This window comes from Rhea pennata, chromosome 16 (assembly GCF_028389875.1).
Source record: "Rhea pennata isolate bPtePen1 chromosome 16, bPtePen1.pri, whole genome shotgun sequence".
NCBI classification, from domain to species: Eukaryota; Metazoa; Chordata; class Aves; order Rheiformes; family Rheidae; genus Rhea; species Rhea pennata.
The window spans coordinates 10,092,580-10,114,097 of record NC_084678.1 but is presented as its reverse complement, the minus strand read 5'-3'; the positions used below and the strand labels follow the sequence as shown (position 1 = coordinate 10,114,097).

Below are 21,518 nucleotides of genomic sequence, written 5' to 3'. Positions count from 1 at the left end.
ATGCTCAGTTTTCTCTGAGTTTCATTTCAGCAGCGTTCGCAGTTCTCACTTCTGCTGTCAGGTTTAGCTATAGTGACAGTCGTGAGATGAGTAATGTGGACAAGCTTCTAGTAGCCTTGGGCATGTTATATTTTGTAAAATGCTTGGCTTGGCTTGTTTATCCATCGTTTAAGATGAGGGCAGCAAGACTTTCTATTTTTTCCCTCCACCAAAAAAGCTTTGGGTAGGCACAGCTCGTGCAGTGAGAGTTTATCCTGTAACCTGTTTCATAAACACTCCAAAATTTGGAGGTACTGTGAATCTGGGTCAGGATCAGTGTCTGCAGTGAAGTGGCTGTTAGAAGGTCCAACTTGATGGGTTAGAAAGCAGAGGGCTCTGGAGGTTCACGGCTGTAGATCAGGCTTCACCCTCAGACTGGTGCTCAAAGCTATTGCATTTTCCTCTGGATTTTGTAGGCATATTTTCACCCACCAGTAGTGACACAGAGAGAGGTAGAACCATTTCATATACACAACCAAAATCCAAAATACCTCTAAGAACAGTAATAAATAGTTGTTATATCTCTGCTCCGCAGCACTTCAGAAAGCATGCTTTTCCCTAGAAATATCTGGGGAATGAACGAATACTCCCCAAATTAGGCTGTGATAGCATTATGAAAATGACTGGCTTGCTGTAGTAGACTGACTGCAAATTCCTCCAATTAACTCACCACCCAAAGCTCTGTAAAAGACTGTTATTTTAAGCTTGTGACAGGAAACGGTAGCAGGAAGTGAACTGAAGGGGCCAGAGCGAAGTGCTTGGGGTGAGAGCGATGGGAGAAAGTGCTTGTGTCTGAGATGCTGATGCCTAGGTGTCAGTCACTTTCTTAATGATAAGGTTTACAACATGCAAGTGTTCTAGTTTTAGGTTCCTTTTAATGTTATCTCTTACTAACGAAAGGTTGTAATCTTCAACAGCTATGAGCGGGGGAACTCATGAATTTGGTAGACTCAGCCCAGCATGCAGAAGCAGAGTTTGTCTCAAAGAGTTTTAAGAACCGAATGTTGCTTTAACTCAAAGAAACATAGCTGAGCTCATCTGAATAAAAATAGCCAAGGGGAAGCAACTGGATCTGATTGCACAGCTAGACATTTTTGAAGTGTGCGTATTCTTTTAGTTTTGATCTGGAGGAGAAGGCTCAAAAAAGGCATCTTACAGCTAACAAGGATTTTGAATGTCCTGAAGGTCAAGGGTGTTAGTGTTTTGATTGGGGTCCAGATGTTACAATGTAGTTAAAAAAAAAGAAAATTTTGGGAATTTCCCCTTTTATTTGTTTTAATTATCATATAATAATTTGCAAGTCAGATGCTGTTGGTTGCATTGTGTTTACTTCCATTTGTGTACTGGTTACTGCTGCTCTGCTGCAAGTGATAGGGAAGTTTCACGTTTCTCTGGGAGAAAAGTGCAAATGGACTGTGCTTTCCTCTGCCAAACTCTTATGGTGGCCACATGGACATCGTGAATCATCACTAGGACAATGTGGGTGGTGGAGGAACAACCCAAACAGAAAGCGTACATCTTTGGAGGGAATCCACCATAAATCTCTCAATTCAGCTAGGCAGTGTAAAGAGAGGAGGTGGCGCACTATGCACCCTTTGAACTGGTGCAGCTGTCAAGGTCTCTGAAGCACAGACTCTGAAAGTCCATTTAAAAAAAAATAAATCTTTCCAGCCTCTAGATTCAAGGAGTGGGATTCTACTATCTTTCTCCCTGGAGGTCCTTCATGTGTCCATCTTCATCTCAGTCTTGTGACAGGGGGTTCAAAGAGTGCCAGTACCTGGAGTGGGTGAAGGCGTGCACCATATGAAGGTCCACCAGAGTTCCTACAGGGCCAAGGCTCATTGTTCCAAAAAAATCAGATCATTCCCATTCTTTGAAACATACTCCTTCCAGTTCTAAAAGCAAGCAAGCAAGCTGGCACTGAAGTGATTTCACTCTCAAACTGCACTTTTCAATGTTCCTGCTGTATCATATGCAAGCAGATGAGTGCAGCAGCACTTTCTGGTTTTAGAGTTTCCACTCTCTGGAAAAAATGTTGTTTATAAAGCGCAAGAAGTTGGACTTAGTGATGCTCTCAGTCTTCATGTACTACTCTCTGCAAAACTTTAAATGAAATCACAGCCCACTAGAAAGCTTTGGTATTCACAAGTTATAGCTGGGGAGAGCAATGATTTGTTAAAATATATGTTTAATTATAGTTAAAATGCTTAATAGATAAAAGGACAAAAACTGAAGAATTTATAGCTTCTTCTGTGGCTCCCTTCTGGCCTGCAGCTGCAGCAGTAGCTCAATGCATCTGGGCGTTTGGGCACAGGATTTGCTTATGAAAAGCAGCCAGGGAGTCCAGTGAAATGGGGTAGATCTGTTGTTAATGGGGTGTGGGAGTCCTCAGCATTCAACCCAGGAGCAATGACCTTTTTGGCTCTGCTCTGCCAGGCCATAAAGGGAGGAATGGGGCAGGAGCTAAAGGGAGACAGTATTTTACTTCTAGCCTTAGCTCCTGTGGAGGTTAAAGGCTGAGTCTGCAAAAAGGATTTCCCCAGATCCCTGGTGCATACTGACTGACATTTTATCAAAAGCAAAGCAACTATTGCAAGTGCTCTTGTATGCTGTAGAGGGAAAAAGAAGAAATCTCTGGGAATAGCTGTAGAATTAGCAAAATTGTCAGCAGTACCCCTGTAATTTAGAATTACTCAATTTGTTTGGAGCGTGTGAAATTCTACACAGGGTATACAAAATAAATCTGTTTTCTGGGTAGTTTAGGTAAGCACACAATCACTAGCACTTTCTCTGCTCTGCTCATTTTGTGGCTGGAGTCCAGCACTTAAAGCTGGATATTTCTAAGTGGAGGCACATCTTCTCCACTCTAAACCTGCAGAGTGATGAGATGATGCAGGGGAATAAATTTTACACGTCCCTGTTGGGAGGCCCACCTGATTTTTACATTAGCTAGAGGTGACCGCCTTACAGGTTAATCTCCTCTCCTTATGCCTTGCAGTGCAGCAGAGTAAAGTGGCTGCAAAGCAGAGCCCAAGCCGTACTTGGTTGTTCTTATGCCAGAGAGATGTCAAACTTTGGCATCCAGGCACAGAACTGAGGAGGAGCAGGGAGATTTGGGTCTGTTCAATTTTCTGTTTGCTCTTTTTAGGTAAAAGGGGAAGGCATCTCAGTAAATCCCATCATTTGGGAACTCTGGAGAGTAACTAGCGCTAATGAGGCAGATTAAAGTTTGCCCGGTCGTGTTGTGCAGGCTAGAAGGTTTCAGGGGACACCTCCCTAGTCTCGCCCTTGCTGAAAGCTCAGCCAGCCTTTTTGCCTGCAGGTTTGTCCCTTGGCTGAAATGTGCCACCTGCCTCAGGTGTTCTTGTAATCCCGCGGGGCAATTGGCAGGCATTAAATTGGGGATCTCAGAAAAACACTGCAAAACTGGAAAAAATCTAAGGCTCACATGCTCAGAAATGCAAAAGAGTGTAGCTGCAGAAACTGAGTTGCCATAGCTGTTAGAGACTCAGCGAGACAGGGTGGAATCCAGTGTTTTGGAAGGTTTCCTCGTATGACACAAGATTTTGGAATTTTACAGCTGGTAAATCCTTATTAACATAGGCAGCCACTACTGGCCTGGATTCCCTGGCTCACTGTTTACTATGGGGGCGCCTAGTGGAAGTACGCCTGGTCCTGATTATTCAGCTTCGAATCTTAATTATTTAAAGAGAATATTAAAAAATAATAAGAATTATTGGAATAAGCAAAAGGCAGAGAGAAAAGCTCCCATCACCTGTTGACAGAAAATTGATCATGTAAAAAGCTGGCATGGGGAGTGGAATTCCCTATTCTCCCACTTAGTCATCGCATCCTGGTGTGACTCATTTTATTACATGGAGGTTCCCAGTGGTTTTATTTTGAGTGGAGCTTTTGTTTAATAATTTATACACACATGCATGCACACACACACACATTCACACACACATACAGTCTTAAAAAAAGAAGAAACAAATCTATTTTGATGAATTGGCATAGGGAATTATTTGGAAGAGCCTTGGAATGACAGGCTGCGCCTGCTGCTTCACTACTCAGCTACTGTATCTATGTTTTGTTATTGAATTCCTCAACAATAGATGGGGGGAAATCTCCTCTAGACTTGTTCTCACTGTGCAAAATGTCAGATTTGGGGCTGGGCTGGATGGCGGATGACTAATCTGTTGGCCTTTTACCTCTTAGACCTTGACTTGTATCTTTGGCCTGGGTGACTCAAACTCATATTCCAGTGAAATGAAGGCACTGGCTTCTGCTCACCATAAACAGAGCTTAATTAACTGCAGTGGGCAGTCTTGGTTCAGAAAGAGAAAGAAATGTGTGGAAATGAAGCTCAGTGAAAAATTCTATAGCTCTTCTTCTGTGAGGAGTAAATTCATTCGTGCTGTGTTTGCTCTAAAGTTTGAAAATTATCCCAGAGTAAAAGCTTGTAAGGAGACAACTGCTTGGGAACAGATTCTGAGCACCATATGCTGGCATGAAGCAGAATAACCTTCTCAGCTGAAATCAGTATTTGTCCCCTAAAAGAGCAGCAGAGACTTTCTGCAAGTTTTGCACTGCCTGCAAGGTTTCCACGTCTTGAAGTGCTGTCTGTTCTGCTAGGAAGTGTTCACTTTTATTTGCCTTGCTCTTGGAGTGGCTTAAGAAACCTTTACTGTTTTCCAGGGATGCCTATCTTCTACTGATAAAGGCTGACAGAAATAATCTGTGTGTTTTTTTGGAAGACCTTCTAAGAAACGCAGTGAACAGGGACAATTCATAGCCAAACCCAAAGGGAACTCTGCAGAAATGTTTAGTGAGAGCAGCTGCCCTACCAGCTACTGGGCTCGGTTTCTTTGGGGAACTAGCATGGTTTGCTGCCTGGGAAGAAGGCAACAGGTTGTTCATTAAGTAATTTGTGTAATGCTTGACTGAAAAGCAATATACATTTTCAAGCGTAAAATCGCACACGGGCACAGAATCACCTACAGAATCAGCACAATAGTACACTTAGTCTTCAGCTGGAGAGACCTGCAAAGAAAATTTCTTGAACCCCTCAGTTCATCAGTCATGCTTGTTCAAATAAAGCAGTAAGTTTGTTTCTCTGCTAGTTACTGACCCCAAAGTCATGAGTAAGGGATCGTGAATAGTGTGTAAAGGCTGTAACCAGTTCAAGAAAACCTTTAATTGGCTACTTAAAAAAGTCCTGTAAGAGACTGCAGAGAATCACCCAAAATGTTCCTAATGCAGCCTGACATTTTGATTTTCCCCAAAGTTTGAAGCAAGACTGTTGGTATGATCACAGTTTGGGTTAGAAAGGGTAGAATTACTTTCTTCCAACAACTCATTCATTCCTCCAAAGAGTGCTGACACAATCAGATCTCTCATCAGGGCTTAATGCTAAGTCTCATAACCCTGAAGCAGCACAAAAATCTCCATTTCCTGAACATTTCACTGACCTGTGGTGTTAAAGACTTGCCAACTAAGACAAACCATTAAATGAGCAGGGAGCTACAACAGTAAAAATATTGCAGGAGGCAGCTATGGCTGGTAAGACGTCAGGGTTCTAAATCCAGAAATATTTTATCATCTTTAGTGGAACCACTGCTCTTTTCATGGATTTGACAACGCGCTCCCGCGTAAGCCATGCATGTCGTGGGACCACCTTTGTGGTGGTGCTGGCCAGTGAGTGCAGCTCCCTGGACAGGCCAGGTACCACTTGCAACTTGCATCACGCACTATTTCTTCATCTTCATGCTTGCACTCTTATAATAGTTCAGCAAAAACGATGCTCTTGCTGTTTTGCCATTTTCTTTACGTCTCTGTTGAAGCGGGTTTAATTTATGCAATAAACAGCTATTTGTAGATTTTAGATTAAATTATCAGTCAAGCTGGGGCTTAGTCGTCTTGGTTTGCAAGCAGGGAGGCTAGCGGCGGTTTGTCCCATTTGTGGCAAGACAGAGTAAGAGGGTAATTAAGGCTGGCAGGAACCTCAGCAGGTCACGTAGCACGGTCTCCTGCCCCAAACGTGGCGCATCCATGGCGTTTAGGCATCCTAGGTCCTGCCGTTGTCTAAGCATTATTATTTCTAGCACATCCATCTTTACAATGAAAATCACATCTTGACTGATGACTTTCTTCAAACAATCACTTCATTGAATTCTAAAAATTCTTATTTATGCATGATTAAAGAGGATAAATGTGCTAAGTTGATGGTTTTGTGGAAGTTTTCTCTGTTCAAAATTTCCCCATGACTTGGGACCTTTGGAGGGACCTTTGGAGGGACCTTGCATGACTTTTTAATATATTCTTCCTGCTTTTGGTTAGCTCTCTGAGTGTGCGTAATTACGAGATTTCTTGTCATTTCCAGCAAAAATAATAGATTAAAGTAGAGAGTTATTTATGAACGCAGTTTTATTTTTCATTTTATTCATGACCTCCTTCATCCTTCTGCCAAAAGCTCACTGTACTGTGTGTATCCAGAGGGGTTAAAGCAAGAGCAAATATTGATCGTCTCAAATTAAAGTTTGTACATTCACAACTATTAAAGTGAAGCAGTGAGACAGATGGAGCCACATCATGATGTTTAAGCGTAAATGTCAGTGAGTGAGCTGCAGAATGGTTATATTCAGCAGCACTTTGGTGCTTAAAGACCAGGAATTGCCACTGCTGACAGATCTGTTAGAAACCTGTTTAGCTACCGTGAGCAGGAGTATATCCAAACAGAAGCATCTATCATCATTAGAACGATAACCCCAAATACATGTATTTCGTGTTTGATTGGGGTTATTCTCATTCTTACTCCTAATCCCCACAGACTTTGGACTCAGCCTAAGCATCATTTGATTTTTATGGTGGGCCTCATTAGCTTTTAGTGCTTTTTCAGTGGCTCAGTTACTAAATCAAATCAACTGTAATCGTGGCTGCATATGCTTCACAGGCCTCCTGAACACGGCAGATGACTCTGAGGCCCATTTCTCCTTTATTTTATGTGTTTTGGATGGGCGAATCCTTTTGATTTCTACCTTCTATGTGAAGTTAATGCTGTTAGATCAGCACAGACTGTTTGAATTTAAGCAGTACAGGAACAAAGATGAAAACATTCTGCCTGGAGGAAAAACAGTGTCAAATATTCCCGCTTGGCTGTCCTTGCTGTCAGGACATCTTCATATTGCACTGCTTGGGCGGATCCTGATGCGTGTCTCTCTCCGAGCTTTTATTTCGTGACATGTTTTGTTGCGTCCTCTTTCCTTCAGCGGGCTATAAAAACGTCTCTAGCTTGGGGTTTTTTGAGGTGTGAGAGGTCTCTTAATACGACGGTTGCGCTTCGCGAAGCCTGCCCGGACAGGGACCCCCCCGGTCCTCCCGCGCGCGGTGCCCTGCGCCGCGGCGCGCGGGCGGGCTGCTGGGTGCCGTGCCGGCGGGAGCGCAGCGCGCGGCGGTCGGCTGGCGCTGCCTCCCCGGCCTTCCTCGCCGCTGCGGACAGGTCCGAGCCCCCCGCGGGGCGATGCTGGCTGCGGAGCCGGGCACCTCCGCCTGGAGCCGGGCACAAAACCGGCATGAAAATGCAAAATGCATTTAAAATGTGCTTTCGTTTCCCGTTTTGCCAGAAGTAGAAGTGCTTAAATAACAGGGGACAAAAGCAGCTCTTGCGGAATTTCCAAGAATTGGGAAAAATAAAAAGTTCTGTGAGAAGAAGGTTTTTTTTTTTATGAGACTTTCACCTCCCTAGTGCCAAACCTGGGCACGCAGGCTGGGGAACCTACCAGTAGAAATGCAGCCCAGGAGATTCCTCCCCTGCTCTAAAACAAACAGCAGGCTTGTGGCTACAGTATTTCATGTCACGTCACTTATTTTGGATACGTGTCCCCTATTCATTTTAAAGTCAGACTAAAGTCAGTCTAAAAGGTACGAAGCAATTTTTTTTCCATCACTATTTTTCTTCAGAAAATTACTTGGTCAAAAGTTTCAGCACGATATTATCGAAGGGGTAGAGACTAAAATCTTTAAAAAAAAGGGAGGGGGGAGGAAAGCATTGCTAAAAGGTATTTCTGTGAAGGGTGGGTGACAGTGAATTTAAGAAATATTTTGTAGCCAGATGAAGCACCCAGTCTGTGTGCAGATATTCTGCCACTACTAAGGTACTGTTACAGCACTGCATTACTTTGATGATATTCCATAGGAAGAGATCAAATTTTATTTTACTCTATAAATACAACTTTATGTAGCTCAGAATTGAGATGAGCTGCATGGATATAATCAAGAGCAGAAAGACTTCCAGTGGGTCCAAGACAAAAACCGTTGCACATGTGATGAGCTACTGCTAGAGTGAATATTTAGCCTGTTACAGTGCCTGAAGCCAGGACTGGATGCCTGTGGCACAGGGTGGCAACTGGAGTGGTGGCCGCGCGAAGGTGCGTGTCCACCGTCAGAGGTGGAGGGTTTGTTCCCTGATCAGAGGAGATGCATTACTAGATAGCATGTGTCTAGGCTTCATTTTGCATATATGAGAAATGGCTGTAAGAAGTAAGAATGCATGCGTAACAGAGAAATCGAGCACCTTGTACAGCCAGCATCCCAATTAAGGTAATAATTTGTCGCTGTGAACTACTTCTAGAAAAACCTAAACTCCCATGAGTATTGAGCTGATCTGCCAGCTTCGCTGGGCGGCACTTCTAAAAATGAAGCCAAAGTGGCGCAGGTTGCATGCTGCAATCCTCAGTCCATCATCAAATTCATTTTTTAGCTAGTCCCTCCACCTCCTCACTCCCTCTGCCACTTGCCACACTAGCAGGGAGCTTTGTGGTCTTAGGTTAAAACAGTGGAAGGTTTGCCGAGCTGCTGACCAATGTGATCATAAACGAGTTGTCTGACCTTCTTGTGCCCCCCACCAAGGCTCCAGTCAAGTTTGGCAAAAAGCAGATGTTGCACCTGTGCTGAATATTTATTTCCTCAGTTCAGCAATTTTCTTCATATACATTTAATTTTAATATGTATGTAAGCCTTTTCCTGCCCAGAGAAGTGTTCAGTGATGTGTTAAAATTAAATGGTCTTACTTTTGTTTAGGACTGGGAAGATCCTTAAAATTAAATCAGTTTTGAGAGCTTTGCTAACCTGACGTCCTTACTTTGTCTTTTTTTTTAAAAAAAAAGTCAAGTTTTGTGATTTAAAAAAATGCAATGAAGTTAATACTGTGATATTCTTTCAGATGGGCAGCAGATCTGGGAAATGGAGGCAACAGTGGATAAAGATAAGAGCCAGCCTGTAAGTATGCAAAATGCTGGATGTCCTCTCCTTGAGCATCTGGGACAGCAGCTTGTATTCAAGGGGTAGTTTTTGAAGAGTGTCTCCAAAGCAGAAAGAGCAACACAACTTGCTGTGATGAGCAAATGTCAAATGCTTCAGCAGTAAATGTGTTGCAAAAAGAAACTATTCATATAGCAGTAACCCTCAGCAAATTGAACAACTGCTAGATTTTGAGTTCTTGCAGAGGACTCTATTGTATCAGCCCAGTTTTGAAAGCCCTCTGCAGGATGCTGGCTGGTCTGGCTTCCTCTTGCTTGTGTGGAAGTCTTGGGTGCTCTGTACTTTGCAGGACAGGATTTGTGCTATATTATTTAAAATTAACATTGATCTTTCAAGGGAATGAGCCTCTTTCTTTGTTCACTTTGCTTAATGGGACCCTACTGTAGTTGTTCAGTGCCTTTTAGGAGCTAGTACTTGCATTGCCATGGGCCAAGCCTGCTCTTGCGGAAGAGAACAAGACACTTGCTGCTAATTTCCAAGGAAGGGGAATCCGGCTGTGTATAAGTAATAAGCCTATAGCGTAATCAAGTTTATTGTAACAAAAGCAGAGGAATTTCTGCAACACATACAAGTTTATCAAGCCCAGTATAGTTAAAAGTGCTGCTGCAGCCTTTATGACCATTCTGTGTATTTTATTTGTAGCTGAGACTTCCCTCTTCAAGTTCAGGACAGCATCAATACTACAGAGGATACTCAGAAATACCAGAAATTTCTCATAGCAGAAATTTTCAAGTTCTGCTCCATTCGCCCTTTTTTCCTTCTTCACGTACCCTTCTTTTTAGGATGGATAGGAAGATTTCCTTTACTTTCTCCCTGAATGTGTAACAGAAGAGATGTACCTAAGGATCTGCTGCTAGCTTCAGTTACTAATTAGATATTTTTTGCCTTTTGTTGTTTCAGAGCATGCTTTTTGTAGAAATACCAGAATACCGTAACAAGCACATCCGCACACCTGTGAAGGTGAATTTCTATGTCATCAATGGGAAAAGAAAAAGAAGCCAACCCCAGCATTTTACCTACCACCCAGGTAATTCCCAAGGACAGAGCAAGTTGTCACTTATTTCTCATGAGCAAGATTTTATTCTCTGCCATTCTGTTTTCTTGCCATTATCTGGAGATCTAAATTTTGCTAATTTAATTTAGACATGCAGCTAAGCACTCAGCAACTGTTTGTTTAAAGGATGCATATGATTTAGGAATTTCCCATAAATCCAAGGGCCAGATGTCCTGGCATGGGACTGATCCTGTCCCATTCAGCTGATGGGAGTTTGCCAACAACTTCAGTGGGAGCAGACTCACTCTGCGACGATATGACCCTGTGAAAACAATGAGCGCTGCCTTCCTTAGTTGACATGTACCACAGTAAGATAACATCAGATCTGGGAAAAAAACAGGGGCTTGGTAAGGAGGAAGAAGAGCAATGTACATTCTTCAGAATGAGGCTGGTTGAGAAAAACATGAGTGCTTTTCTGATGTTCTTCCTCTTGGGAATTGATGAGCAATCTCACAATAAACGCAACAGGATTACTAATGAGATTCCCAGAATTTCTCTGCTTTGTCTGGGAGAAAAATATTGTGAGAAAATCGGAGTATTGTGCTTGCAAAAACCAGAAAGCACAAAATAACAGTACCGTATTTTTTGCAAGCTTCAAAACGATGTCTTAATTCCACTGCTTTCCAAGGATGGGCAAACATTCATACTGGTTCTTATTTCAGTCCCTTCTAGCCTAAAATTCTCTGCTCATTCTCCCTGAATTTATGATTCATGTAGGGCATCACTGTTTCATCACACGTTAATCGTATAGTTGCTACATTGTTGAGCTGTGGAATAATATTGAGAAATATGGTATTATTTCAATATGAGCTTTCAAATAGACTGCTTCAGAGAGGGAAACCGTATACTTTCAAAAAATAACCCTGTTTCATGACCATTATATGGTTTCCACAGTGTGGTATCTCTGTACTGAGTTTTGGGGAAGGAACAGAAACAAGCGTTAGAAATGTCAGTATTCGTCCGCAGAGGACCATTGTTTATCCACACCAGGATTCACACACCTTTTACTAAACTAGCAGTTGTGTTCTTTTAAATGCTGGTGTCAGAAAGGTCTTCAGCTGTCAGTATTGAGGGAGTTAATGCAGCAAGGGGGCTAAAAGAGAAGCCCTAAAGCTTCAGGTAGCTTCAGTTAACTTCAGCTCTCCCCTTGGTTACTAATTAAAGATTTGACTGAAAAGTGAGGAGTTCTGTATTGCATAGGAATTCTATTTATTCAGCCTTCTTTTGAGATGGAAATATTGCACTTACCTCTTGGCTGCTTTTGCTTATGTTCCAGCTAGAGCGGCCCTTAAATGAATTAAAATGAGTTAAAATAATGAATTTTTAAATTTTCAGAAATGTGTGGTTAAATTATGGGGTATTGGTCATGTCCATCTTAATGGACAGTGCTTTCAGGAGAGAGGAGAGATTGCAATTACATGCTTTATTAAACCCAACACCTGTGAGATAAGAGCTCCCACATGCAAACTTTGTAACCTACTTAAATCTCTTATTACTTCAAGGAAAATCTCGCTGTTTCTCAGCAGCTTGTTACGAATAATGTCCTTTGCATGCTTTATTCTAGTACCATCAATCAAAACAGAGCCCATTGATGACTATGATCCAGCCTTAATCTGCAATACAGTACACAGTGGTCTGGGAACAGTAACACAGCCTTACTATTCACAGCACACAATGGTCACCGAGTCCCCTTCCTGTCTTGTGGCCACTATGGCCCCCTGCCAGCAGTTGCGCTCAGGCCTTTCTTCTCCCGATTCTCGATACCATCAGCAGAATCCAGCCGCTGTAATATACCAAAGAAGCAAGAGCCTTAGCCCTAGCCAACTGGGCTACCAGCAGTCCAGTTTGATGGCTACACCGGTCGCTATTTCAGATGCCCATAGGTCAGTGCTGGTGCACGCTGGTTCCCCAGGCCAAACTTCGGCGGTGCTCCATCATTCTCCAAGCAACCAGCAATCTTCTCCTGTGATCCACTATTCTCCAACTAACCAGCAGCTGAGATGTGGAAGTCACCAAGAATTTCAGCACATCATGTGCTGTGAAAATTTTACATCCAACGTTGCGAGATCCAGCCAGCCCCAAGTCAGTCAAGCACAAAGGTTAAGTCCAAGTCCGTATCCTAGTGTGATTCAGCAGCAGACAGCCTCAGGCCAGCGAGCAGCAAAAAATGGACCACCAGTTAACGACCAGAAAGAAGTGTTACCAGCTGGAGTTACTATTAAACAGGAACAGAATCTGGACCAAGCATATCTGGATGATGGTAAGCACCACTCTTTTCTTGTATGGGTTGGCTTATTGGAGGGAGGAGAGAAGTTTACATCTTATAAATACTACCTGTTGTGCACAAAAACAACGTGGCCTCCTTTTTGGATGGAGGTGGGTCTGTTGCTCATGAAATTCTGCATTTTATTGTTTCATCAATTGCATTTTTGGTAGATGGCAATGCAGTTTGGCAACAGGGCAAAAAAGACAGTGTTCTGCAGAAAGCCTCTCTCTTGCTTCATGACATGGAGGGAGCTGTCACATTTTAAGATGTTGCCATTTTGTTTCTGTTTGCCAAACGTTAGTTTGGAAAATGGAGAAACTGAAACAAAATGCACTTTTTAATTATTTTTTTTATTATTCATATCAGGGCAAAGTCCACTTTGTAAAACGCTTTTGTACATTTTGTACAAAAAAAAGCCCATTGAACAGTCTATCAAGGCCTGTAATGAATGGGGTAGTGCTGCAGGCAAAACTTTTGCAGATGTTCTAGATGAACAGTAGGACATTGATAAGTAAAACAATGCTGTTTCTTTGTTGTGAGCCCAGCAGATTTAGCCTTTAGGAGTGAATACAAGTTAGAGTAAAGCTTTCTTTGATCATATCCTGCTTATTCTTAGGTAGGCAGCTATTGGCAAACTGGTTGATTGGTTCTTCTATTGAAGTAGTAGTACTGTTCCTTGCAAGAGGGAATCAATGCAAAGTTAATACTTGCAGCTGGTTGCTGCAGTCATGAAAGTCAGTGGTGAAACCTACGCTGGCTTTAGTGGGAGCAGAGTGAGGTTGCTGGATACGTTGCTGCAAATACAGGGTGTTCTTACGTATGAAATGTGGACCTGATTTTTGCATATTTTCAGTGGTCTTACCTTCACAATCTAGGCAGTTGCATGCATGATTTAATACTGTGAATGTTCAGAGTTTGCGTGTTTAAGTGGTTCAGTACCCAGTAGTTTGTGATTTTTTTCCTGCAATTAATAACCTAGAGTTGTGAAATAGTTTTATTTTCTTAGCCTCAGTTAGCGAGTGCTCTGCAGCCGTATTGTGTGCAGTCTTCATTGCTGCTTTTGCGGGGAGAGTAGGGTCTGGAGCATTTTCCCTCCTAGTCTGTGTTTGAAATGTGGTTGATATAGCTTTGCTGCGGTAACAGGAAAATCTGGAGAACTTTTTATTACTTACTGTCTGAAGAGGGAATGTTGCTAATGTTGAATTGGGATTTAATAGTGATTTTGATTTAGGAGATTTTGCAGGATCTGAAATAAACTAAAAACCATTCTCCATTCAGGGAATGTAACACGATAACAAAGCAAGATAATATTCTGGTAACAAAGCTGAACACTAGGTTTTAAGGCACTTTTATTATGAGAAGCTGAGAGATTCTTCCACATTTCTAGAAATACTTGGTACAAACACTGTAACAGAAATAAAACAGAAGAAGGGAATTTGAAGTTTAAGCAGACACACTTTAGACATGAGTGCAAGTACAGTTATATGAACTCCAAAAATGGATTGCAAAATTGATTTCACTGGATTTTGAATCAGGCCAGCAATATCTAACTACAGCACACCTTGCAAGGGAGACGTTTCACCTCTGTGCGGTCGGGACAGAATAGCAGCAAGTTAGAAATGAAATTCCCAGGTTCTGCTTGGCTGACCAGATCATCCTGAATTGATTTGAAACTAGAGGTTAATTTATCAGTCATAACAGCCCACTCAGGCAAGGTGAGTCTGGTCACATGCAGTCTTTTGGGGGGCTTCAGAAAGTTTACATGATTAAGAAGTCTGACTGGGGAGAATTGTGATTTACTTTAGGGCCTTTGTGAAACATTTGATTCTAAAATGTTCAGGACTGGAACTGAAAAGCCACTTTGTTTGCTGCTGGGGACAAGTGACTCAGAACATAACAAAAGCCGTATTTTTTCTAACTAGAAAGTTTATTTTTGTGCTTTATAGTATTAAAAGAAACCAAACCAAAAGGATTATGGAGGCTTTTGCCCACAAATCCCTTTTATCCAGAAAGCTCTTCTAAGATAACATGAGCCATTAGTCTTGCTGTGATTTTTCCTGGGTAGTTGCTCAGGTGATTGCTCACCGGTCAGGTCTGGCACAAGCATCTTCTAATGCCACTGATAGAGTCTCAGGCAGCAACAGTTTTGGTGTCTCTCGCTTCTTCTCTCTTCTCGCCCTCCCCCTTCTTCCTCCTCCCTTGTCTCTGTTCTTCTTTCTCTATATTTCTGCTGACAGCCCAGCTTTCTTCCCTTTCTACACTTGTGACCTCCTCTCGCCAACTCCTGTCCTCTGCCTCCATAGTTTAAAGACAGCCTTGATGTTCTGGACGTTGCGGCTATTCTGGGCTCTGCCATGAATCTCTTGTGTGACTCTGGACAAGCCCTGCTCCATCACTTCCTCTTTTCCTGAGCTAGTGCCTCCCTGAGAGGGTTCACTGTGCCCCAGTCTTTGAGCTCTCCGGGAAGTGATCAAAGTATGTCTTACAGGTAACACAGCTACTACTTCTCTTTGATTCTTCCAGTCTCCTGCTGCCACTCCTGGCAGGACCCTTCACTAGCTATCTTCTTCTCTATTCTAGAAGAAGTTTTTGGCCTTTTTTCTGAGGTCATGGTTTGTTCTTTGCTCAGAGCCTTCGCTGTTCCATGGGGCACATTATACAGGAGATGCAGCATACCTAATCTCTCCTTACCTCCTGCCTTGTAAAGAGTCCAGTCTATTCCACCTCCACAGAAGGATTACAGTCAAAGGCATGACCACAGCTCACAACCTTTTGAGCTCTCTAGGTTTCATAGCACCAGCAGTGTAGCCAAAACAGCATGGACTTTAAAGCAGGTGATGGCTGAAGTGTTTACCTATCTCAAAACTCTCAGAGGAGTTTTGCCATTTGCAGAGACCTCTGGGTGCAGTAGCTACACAACTGGTACCATTCATAAACATCCATAAAAAACTTAAGAGACATGCTGAAGATATCTTTAGCTCATCTGTGACTGCACTACAGATACAGAAATCTGTCATTTGCTTTGCTGGAAGGAGCTATTTGCCTTGCTTTTCTCATCTTTTCTGTGCTTTCTCAGGGCAAGAGGTGCCCATGCAAGCAGACCACAGCTCACTTCCAACTTCTCAATTTCTTTTCTCTCATGGACAGAATTGACAAACCTCTTACACATGATCATATGGTTACAGGAAAGAAGACTTTAGTTATCAAGTGGTAGAGGTGGGATTTAAAAATATAGTTGTAAGGGATACGGACTGAGGTCAGACATTCCTCACATATGTCCGTACATCTCCACAGATTTGGATTTGGATTTGGGTCTCTCTTCCTTTCATAAACCTATGCTGACCTATTGAATGTAGGGGTGGTAGAAGGTGTAAACAGCATGGCGGTCTTTTCTCTGACAAAAATACCGTGGCTTTTTTTATATCAAACAGTGTAAAGAAGCCTCCCTAGGAGAACAGCCTATTCACAAGAAATTGGCAGACAAACCTTTGCGGCACCATCTGAAACCCACTGAACCTGATGGGAATATATAGTTGACTTTTATAGGATCAGGATCCAGAGAGAGGATGGCTGAGGGATTAGGGCACTAATCTGTCCCATGGATCTCCTGGAGCATGGATCGTGCTACAAAGCCACAGGCTTCCTGCGTAACCTTGGGGAAGCCACTCTGCTGCTGTATGCGAGTTCCCCATCTGCAACACAGAGATAGTAGGATCATATGACAAGAGCAATAGGAGGACAAATGTAATAAAGTGTGTAGCAATCAGATTTGACAAGATCTAGAGTGTGTTACAGAGATTCAGTGTGAAGTGTGGTGTTAGGCTCTTGTCCTAAACAAATACATGGGCATGTATCTGTTGCTTTGACTGTTATCAATCTGCCTGACTAAGATTTAGTTCTTCTTCAGGTTCAGCTGTCATGTCATGTCATGTCATTATTCAAATGGTAATTATCTAACCACATCTGACACTCAAAACAGTGCATCTGAGACAGCGTCTCCAAAGTATTTTTGGTGCCTGAGTAATCTTTAATGGGGAGGAGAAAAACAAAGCAGATGCATGTGCAGTGGTTAATCAGACTGCTGATCAGCAGAAATGTTTTATAGGGAACTCATGTATTTTACAGAAAACTTTCAGATGCAGCAGATATTTCATTAGAACAGGGAATTGCCATGTGTGTAATGTGGCGCTTGTGGATGACCCAACACTTTTGATCACCGTCACTATGAGCGATGTGTTAATTTGAGCAGTCTTGCTCCTCACCACAGTAACCATTGCCTTAGCCATTGGTCTCATCCCAGACCATTTGGAGTGTTTAGTCCGTATTTCTCCTTCTTTTTGTGTTCTTTCATTCAAGAAGAAGAGTTTGAAACCCCTCTGTTTGTCTCTTCAGTGGCATGAAACCAAATGCAAATCTCTTCTTTTCCCCTTTTTCTTGACCTTTCCTTTCCTTCTTTCCTTACTGGCTCATCTCTCCTTAGCCAGGAAGGTAACTATGGCACGAGCCTGAACAGACTGTACTTCCAGGAGGCCCCAGGTCTCCTGGAGATCTGAGAAGTAAAGCTACTGTATCAGCACTGTGTAAGTGGCAGTCAGCACCCCCAGCACCTGCCCCTTGTTCATTCCTGCAGCTTTGGTCCTCAGCAGCCCCTCTGCATGCATGCCAGAAGCAAAGAGAGGGTTTGGACAAGGCAAGGAAAGGAGAAGGAGGAGGCTCAGCAATTACTTGCAGGACACAGGTCTCCTTCTTCCAGCCATCACAGTCCTCATGAGGCCTCTGCTCCAGCGTTAGCACAGCCCAAGTATCCCTCTTGCTGGGGACCTGCCAGCCCTGGCATGACAGGTGGAGGAGCAAGTGGCACTGGACCAGCTCCATCAGAGTGTGCCATCTGGGTATTCCCCAGTTTGGGAACCTCAGCTGTGGACGAAGGCAGCTCAAAGCTCTCTGTGCATTAGCAGAGGCCAGGTCCCAGCTGCCGGCATGGCTGTAGGGAAGGTGCCTTTCGCTGTTAACACTGTATTGATTTTATACTCAAAAAGCACACTTGCAGCTTTAGCAACATGTGTTACTCTGATTTTGAGTTCTCTTCCCCACACGTCAATTCTGTCAATGCAGAGAGGTAAATAGTGATGGAGGGCAGAGGGGGAAATTGTGTTCTCTCTTTCTGTTTCCGTGTCGTTCGGAGGAGTGAACTTGAATGTTGCAAATGGGCTGTGGTTCAGTTAGAGCAACAATTTGCATCAAAAAAGGCCACACTCTGTTTTTAATTAGAACTACTTTTCATAGAAGGTGTGGTCATTTCTGTTCAGGCAGCATTTGACTAAGAGTGCAGCATGTAGGTTCTCCAAAAAGTTTTGCTCAACCACTCTAGCAAATCTATGCGTTCAGCAGAGTCATTCCTGATGCTCTGACTCACTTTATGCCGGATTTCCTATCCTCCCCTGGGACCTTACGCTACTCTTTAAGTACACTATATGCTTTATTTTTGGATCACTGCTATTGTGCGTTTGTATTGCATTAGGACCTGTCTCCCAGTTGTACACCAGGGTCCTGCTTTGAGAGGTGAATATGTACACAGATCAAAAAGGTGGTCCTTGTGCCCAAAAACCTACAGACTATTGCCAGGAAGTAGAAAGATCATTATTTCAAGAGGCAGGTCTGCTGGGTTTTGCCTGAGCTTTGCCTTTCAGCAATATATTTGTATTTGTATGGTTATGGCAGACTGGCATTTGATGTGCTTCCTCACCTCTAGAAACAATTTGCTGCTTGAAAACTCCAGTAAATCCAGTTGCTTCTCAAGATTGCTCTTTCCCCAGTGGTTTTCTGAGTAGCTGTCCTGCTGCCTAAAAACACGCAAAACAAAACAAAGCAAAAAAAAAAAAAAAAAAAAAAAAAAGTAAAAAAAAAAGAGAAAACCCATACATCCAAAATCAGCAGTGGAGGAAGGAAGAAAATGAATCAAGTGATTAAAAACATAGTTCCACTGGCACCTCTTTGTTCTCGGGTTCAGGAATCTTTAATTGGTGCAGTACAGTGCCCACAGGCGAGCTGTGTTACAAAGCATTTCCTGTTCAAAAGAACATGCAGATCCCATTAGGGAAGTGAGGGCACCGCAGCGAAGGGCCGACAGCGCGGGATGGGTACATGGATGCTCGGTGGGCAGCGTCCCCTCCGGGAACTACTGCATCAAGACAAAAAACCAGGTCAGTCGCAGGGATTTTGTGCTGGAAGACCGGCCACCGTTTGCAGGCTGGACCGGTGGGCTGTTATCAGCAGAAAGCCCTCAGTTTTCAGAAGGCATCAAGCAATTTTCAGTGATGGTTTTGAAATACTGGCAAAGAGTGGCTTGAAAGGAAGAACTTGTTCATGCAGTTGGGAATTGAAAGCTTCGAAACCACAATAAAGTCCTTTCCCAGACTTGCTGTCCATTTACTCCGCACTCATGGCATTCCTTAGACGGTCTGAATCACAGACAGCAGACAGCTCTTATAAAGACGACCATAGACACCCATCTGTCGGAAGACATCTGCCAAAATAGACCATACATTTACTTTTATTCCTTCAATCCACTTTCAATTTAAAAGGATAACAACAATAACATTTTTGAGTCCAGTGGCACTCTCTAGCCAGTATAGAGAAACAGCAACAAATCAAAATAATTCCAGTGTAAAAAGAAGCATGCAAATGTTTTCCCCAAATCTTGCAGATGGGTATAGTGGGGCAGAGCGCTGTTAAGTAACTTGTCCTAGGCGACGCAAAACATCACTGGTGAAACCATAAGTAGCCTGTGGGACCCCGTCCTACAAGGGCCGGCCAGCCGCGTGTGCTGCCCTCCTGCGCGGGCGCCTGGGCGGCACGGGGGGCCGCGAGGGAGCGGTGAGTGGCAGGAGCGCCCGTGTTGCACCCAAGGATGGCAGAGCTCTCTTGTCTTTCCAGCAGCCTTGCTCCTTTCGTGCTGTGTTTCGAGGTATAGTAGCTGCTTTCTAGGCATGAGCTGGTGACTGCTAGCAAGTAATACCCTGCCCGTCGCTGAGAGCAGGTGTGTCTGTTAGAAGCACCCTCGTCTTGTAGGGCAAAGCCTGGAGAAAGAGCAAAGCTTTTATACGAGCAAGTACAGGATGTAAGACGAATGAATCAGTGGTCTCCCTCTCAGCTATGGATGACACTGGATGTTCTGTGCAAAAACTCTTTTAGTTCAGTCAAAATCATAACTGTTCTGACAACAATGATAACATTCAGGAAGGGCCAAATTTTTAAAAGTGGAGGCTTTGGAGATCAGAAGAAAGAAATGCACCTGGGAACCAGCCTATAACCAAAGCAGGCGAGAGGGCTATCTCCTTCTTCTAGAGCTGTATTCACCAGTTTGCACTGAGCCGGAGCAGTGCTGCCTGGAAACCTTCTACGGGGCTTGCTTTACCCTTAGACGGCTCACCACATAACTATGCTGGTTGAGGTGGTTAATTTTTTTCTTTTGCTAACACAGCTATTATGGTAAAAGCCCTTGTATAGACACAGCTCTGTTGGTATAAAAATGCTGGGATCAGCACGGCTCGTACCAATTCAGGGAACCACCACCAGCTGTTGCAGAGAGAGGCTTGCGTACCACTATGTCTGCACTGGAAGGCTTTCACCAGCAATACTGGTGTTGCCAAACTAACTAAACTTATCAAGGTAGCTACAGCCTGTGTAATATAATTGATTTTCATACAGGCAAACGTTGTATGAACTCGGCCCACTTGCTTTGTATGTTTACCGCTTCAGAGTGAATCCTGATGTTGCTGACTTGCAGCATAGACGATGCAGTCTGCTGCATTCGTTTATTAGAAAGGTGCTTTGAGGGGGTTTGTACCCATCCTTAGAGCCACATAAGCAACCTGCAGCAAGGTATGTGGTCGTCCTCACAATTTATCCTCTTATTTCCCCTTTAAAATTAGCATTGTGTGATTGAATATAAGTATAACCAGTTAATTAGCCTTCATCCACATGGCAGATCAAAGCTATTGCTAAGTCTTTGCAATTTCGTTGTGAGTCTTGGAATCTTTATAGTGATTTAAAGTCCCTGTGAAGGTGACTGCAGCAAAATGTTGGCTTTCTTTTTATTTTAGTGATATTTTCAAGTTAGAGCCAAGAAAAATCCAAACATTAGAAATACAAACTTTTTTGGTGTTTCAAAATCTAGGCAGACAAAAATGATGCAACTTTAGGGGGTGGGGGAGGGTTAATTGCATGATTTAAAGACCTGTCTCATGATCATTAGAGGCCTGACTCATGAACCCTGAATGCCTGGGTTTGGCACTGCTACTCTTCATAGTTTCATTTGTTATGAATTTCGTTAATGTTAAGAATGTGCAAAGGTGGGGAAAGGGCAAGGCTCTTTTCCCCCTTAAAGCGCAGTGGAATACCTGGGAGGATTGAGCTCCTATTGCAAAGCCTAGTGCAAAGGCAACTTGAGCCATTTTCGAACTGCAGCTCTGAAATCTTGCAAGCAGCTGCAAAGAGCCCTGCTGCTTTGAAAAGTTTGGACAACATCTGCACATTTCTGTAACTATTGTGAAATAAAATGTCTGGCAAGAATAACCATCTGAAAGATATACAGTCTTTTCATGGTGCAAACTGAAAGCGAGTTATAAAGTCCTCTAATATAGAAAAATGACTGGATTCTCGGCGTTATTCACACAAGCAGAACTTTTCCAATTAAAGTCAATTACTGCCAGTGATCATAGATAATTCATGGCGGCCTTTTGGTCCACATGGATCTTTTCTCTCAGCAAAATGAAACCCATAGATGATTAATTTAAAGCCCAGTTTTCTTCTACTTGATTTTTATACTTTGTTTCTTAT

The 21,518-nt window shown here is 43.1% G+C and overlaps 1 protein-coding gene across 2 annotated transcripts in view; it reads left to right on the top strand.

Moving 5' to 3' along the window:
• The window catches only part of NFATC2 (nuclear factor of activated T cells 2), a 97,177-nt gene that overhangs the window by 52,326 nt on the left and 23,333 nt on the right, over nt 1-21,518 (top strand). For both annotated transcript variants that reach the window (XM_062589282.1, XM_062589281.1), the window contains exons 7-9: nt 9,260-9,315; nt 10,258-10,384; nt 11,976-12,671. In XM_062589282.1, the coding sequence (XP_062445266.1) occupies nt 9,260-9,315; nt 10,258-10,384; nt 11,976-12,671 (879 nt within the window). The remainder of the gene's footprint in view (nt 1-9,259; nt 9,316-10,257; nt 10,385-11,975; nt 12,672-21,518) is intronic.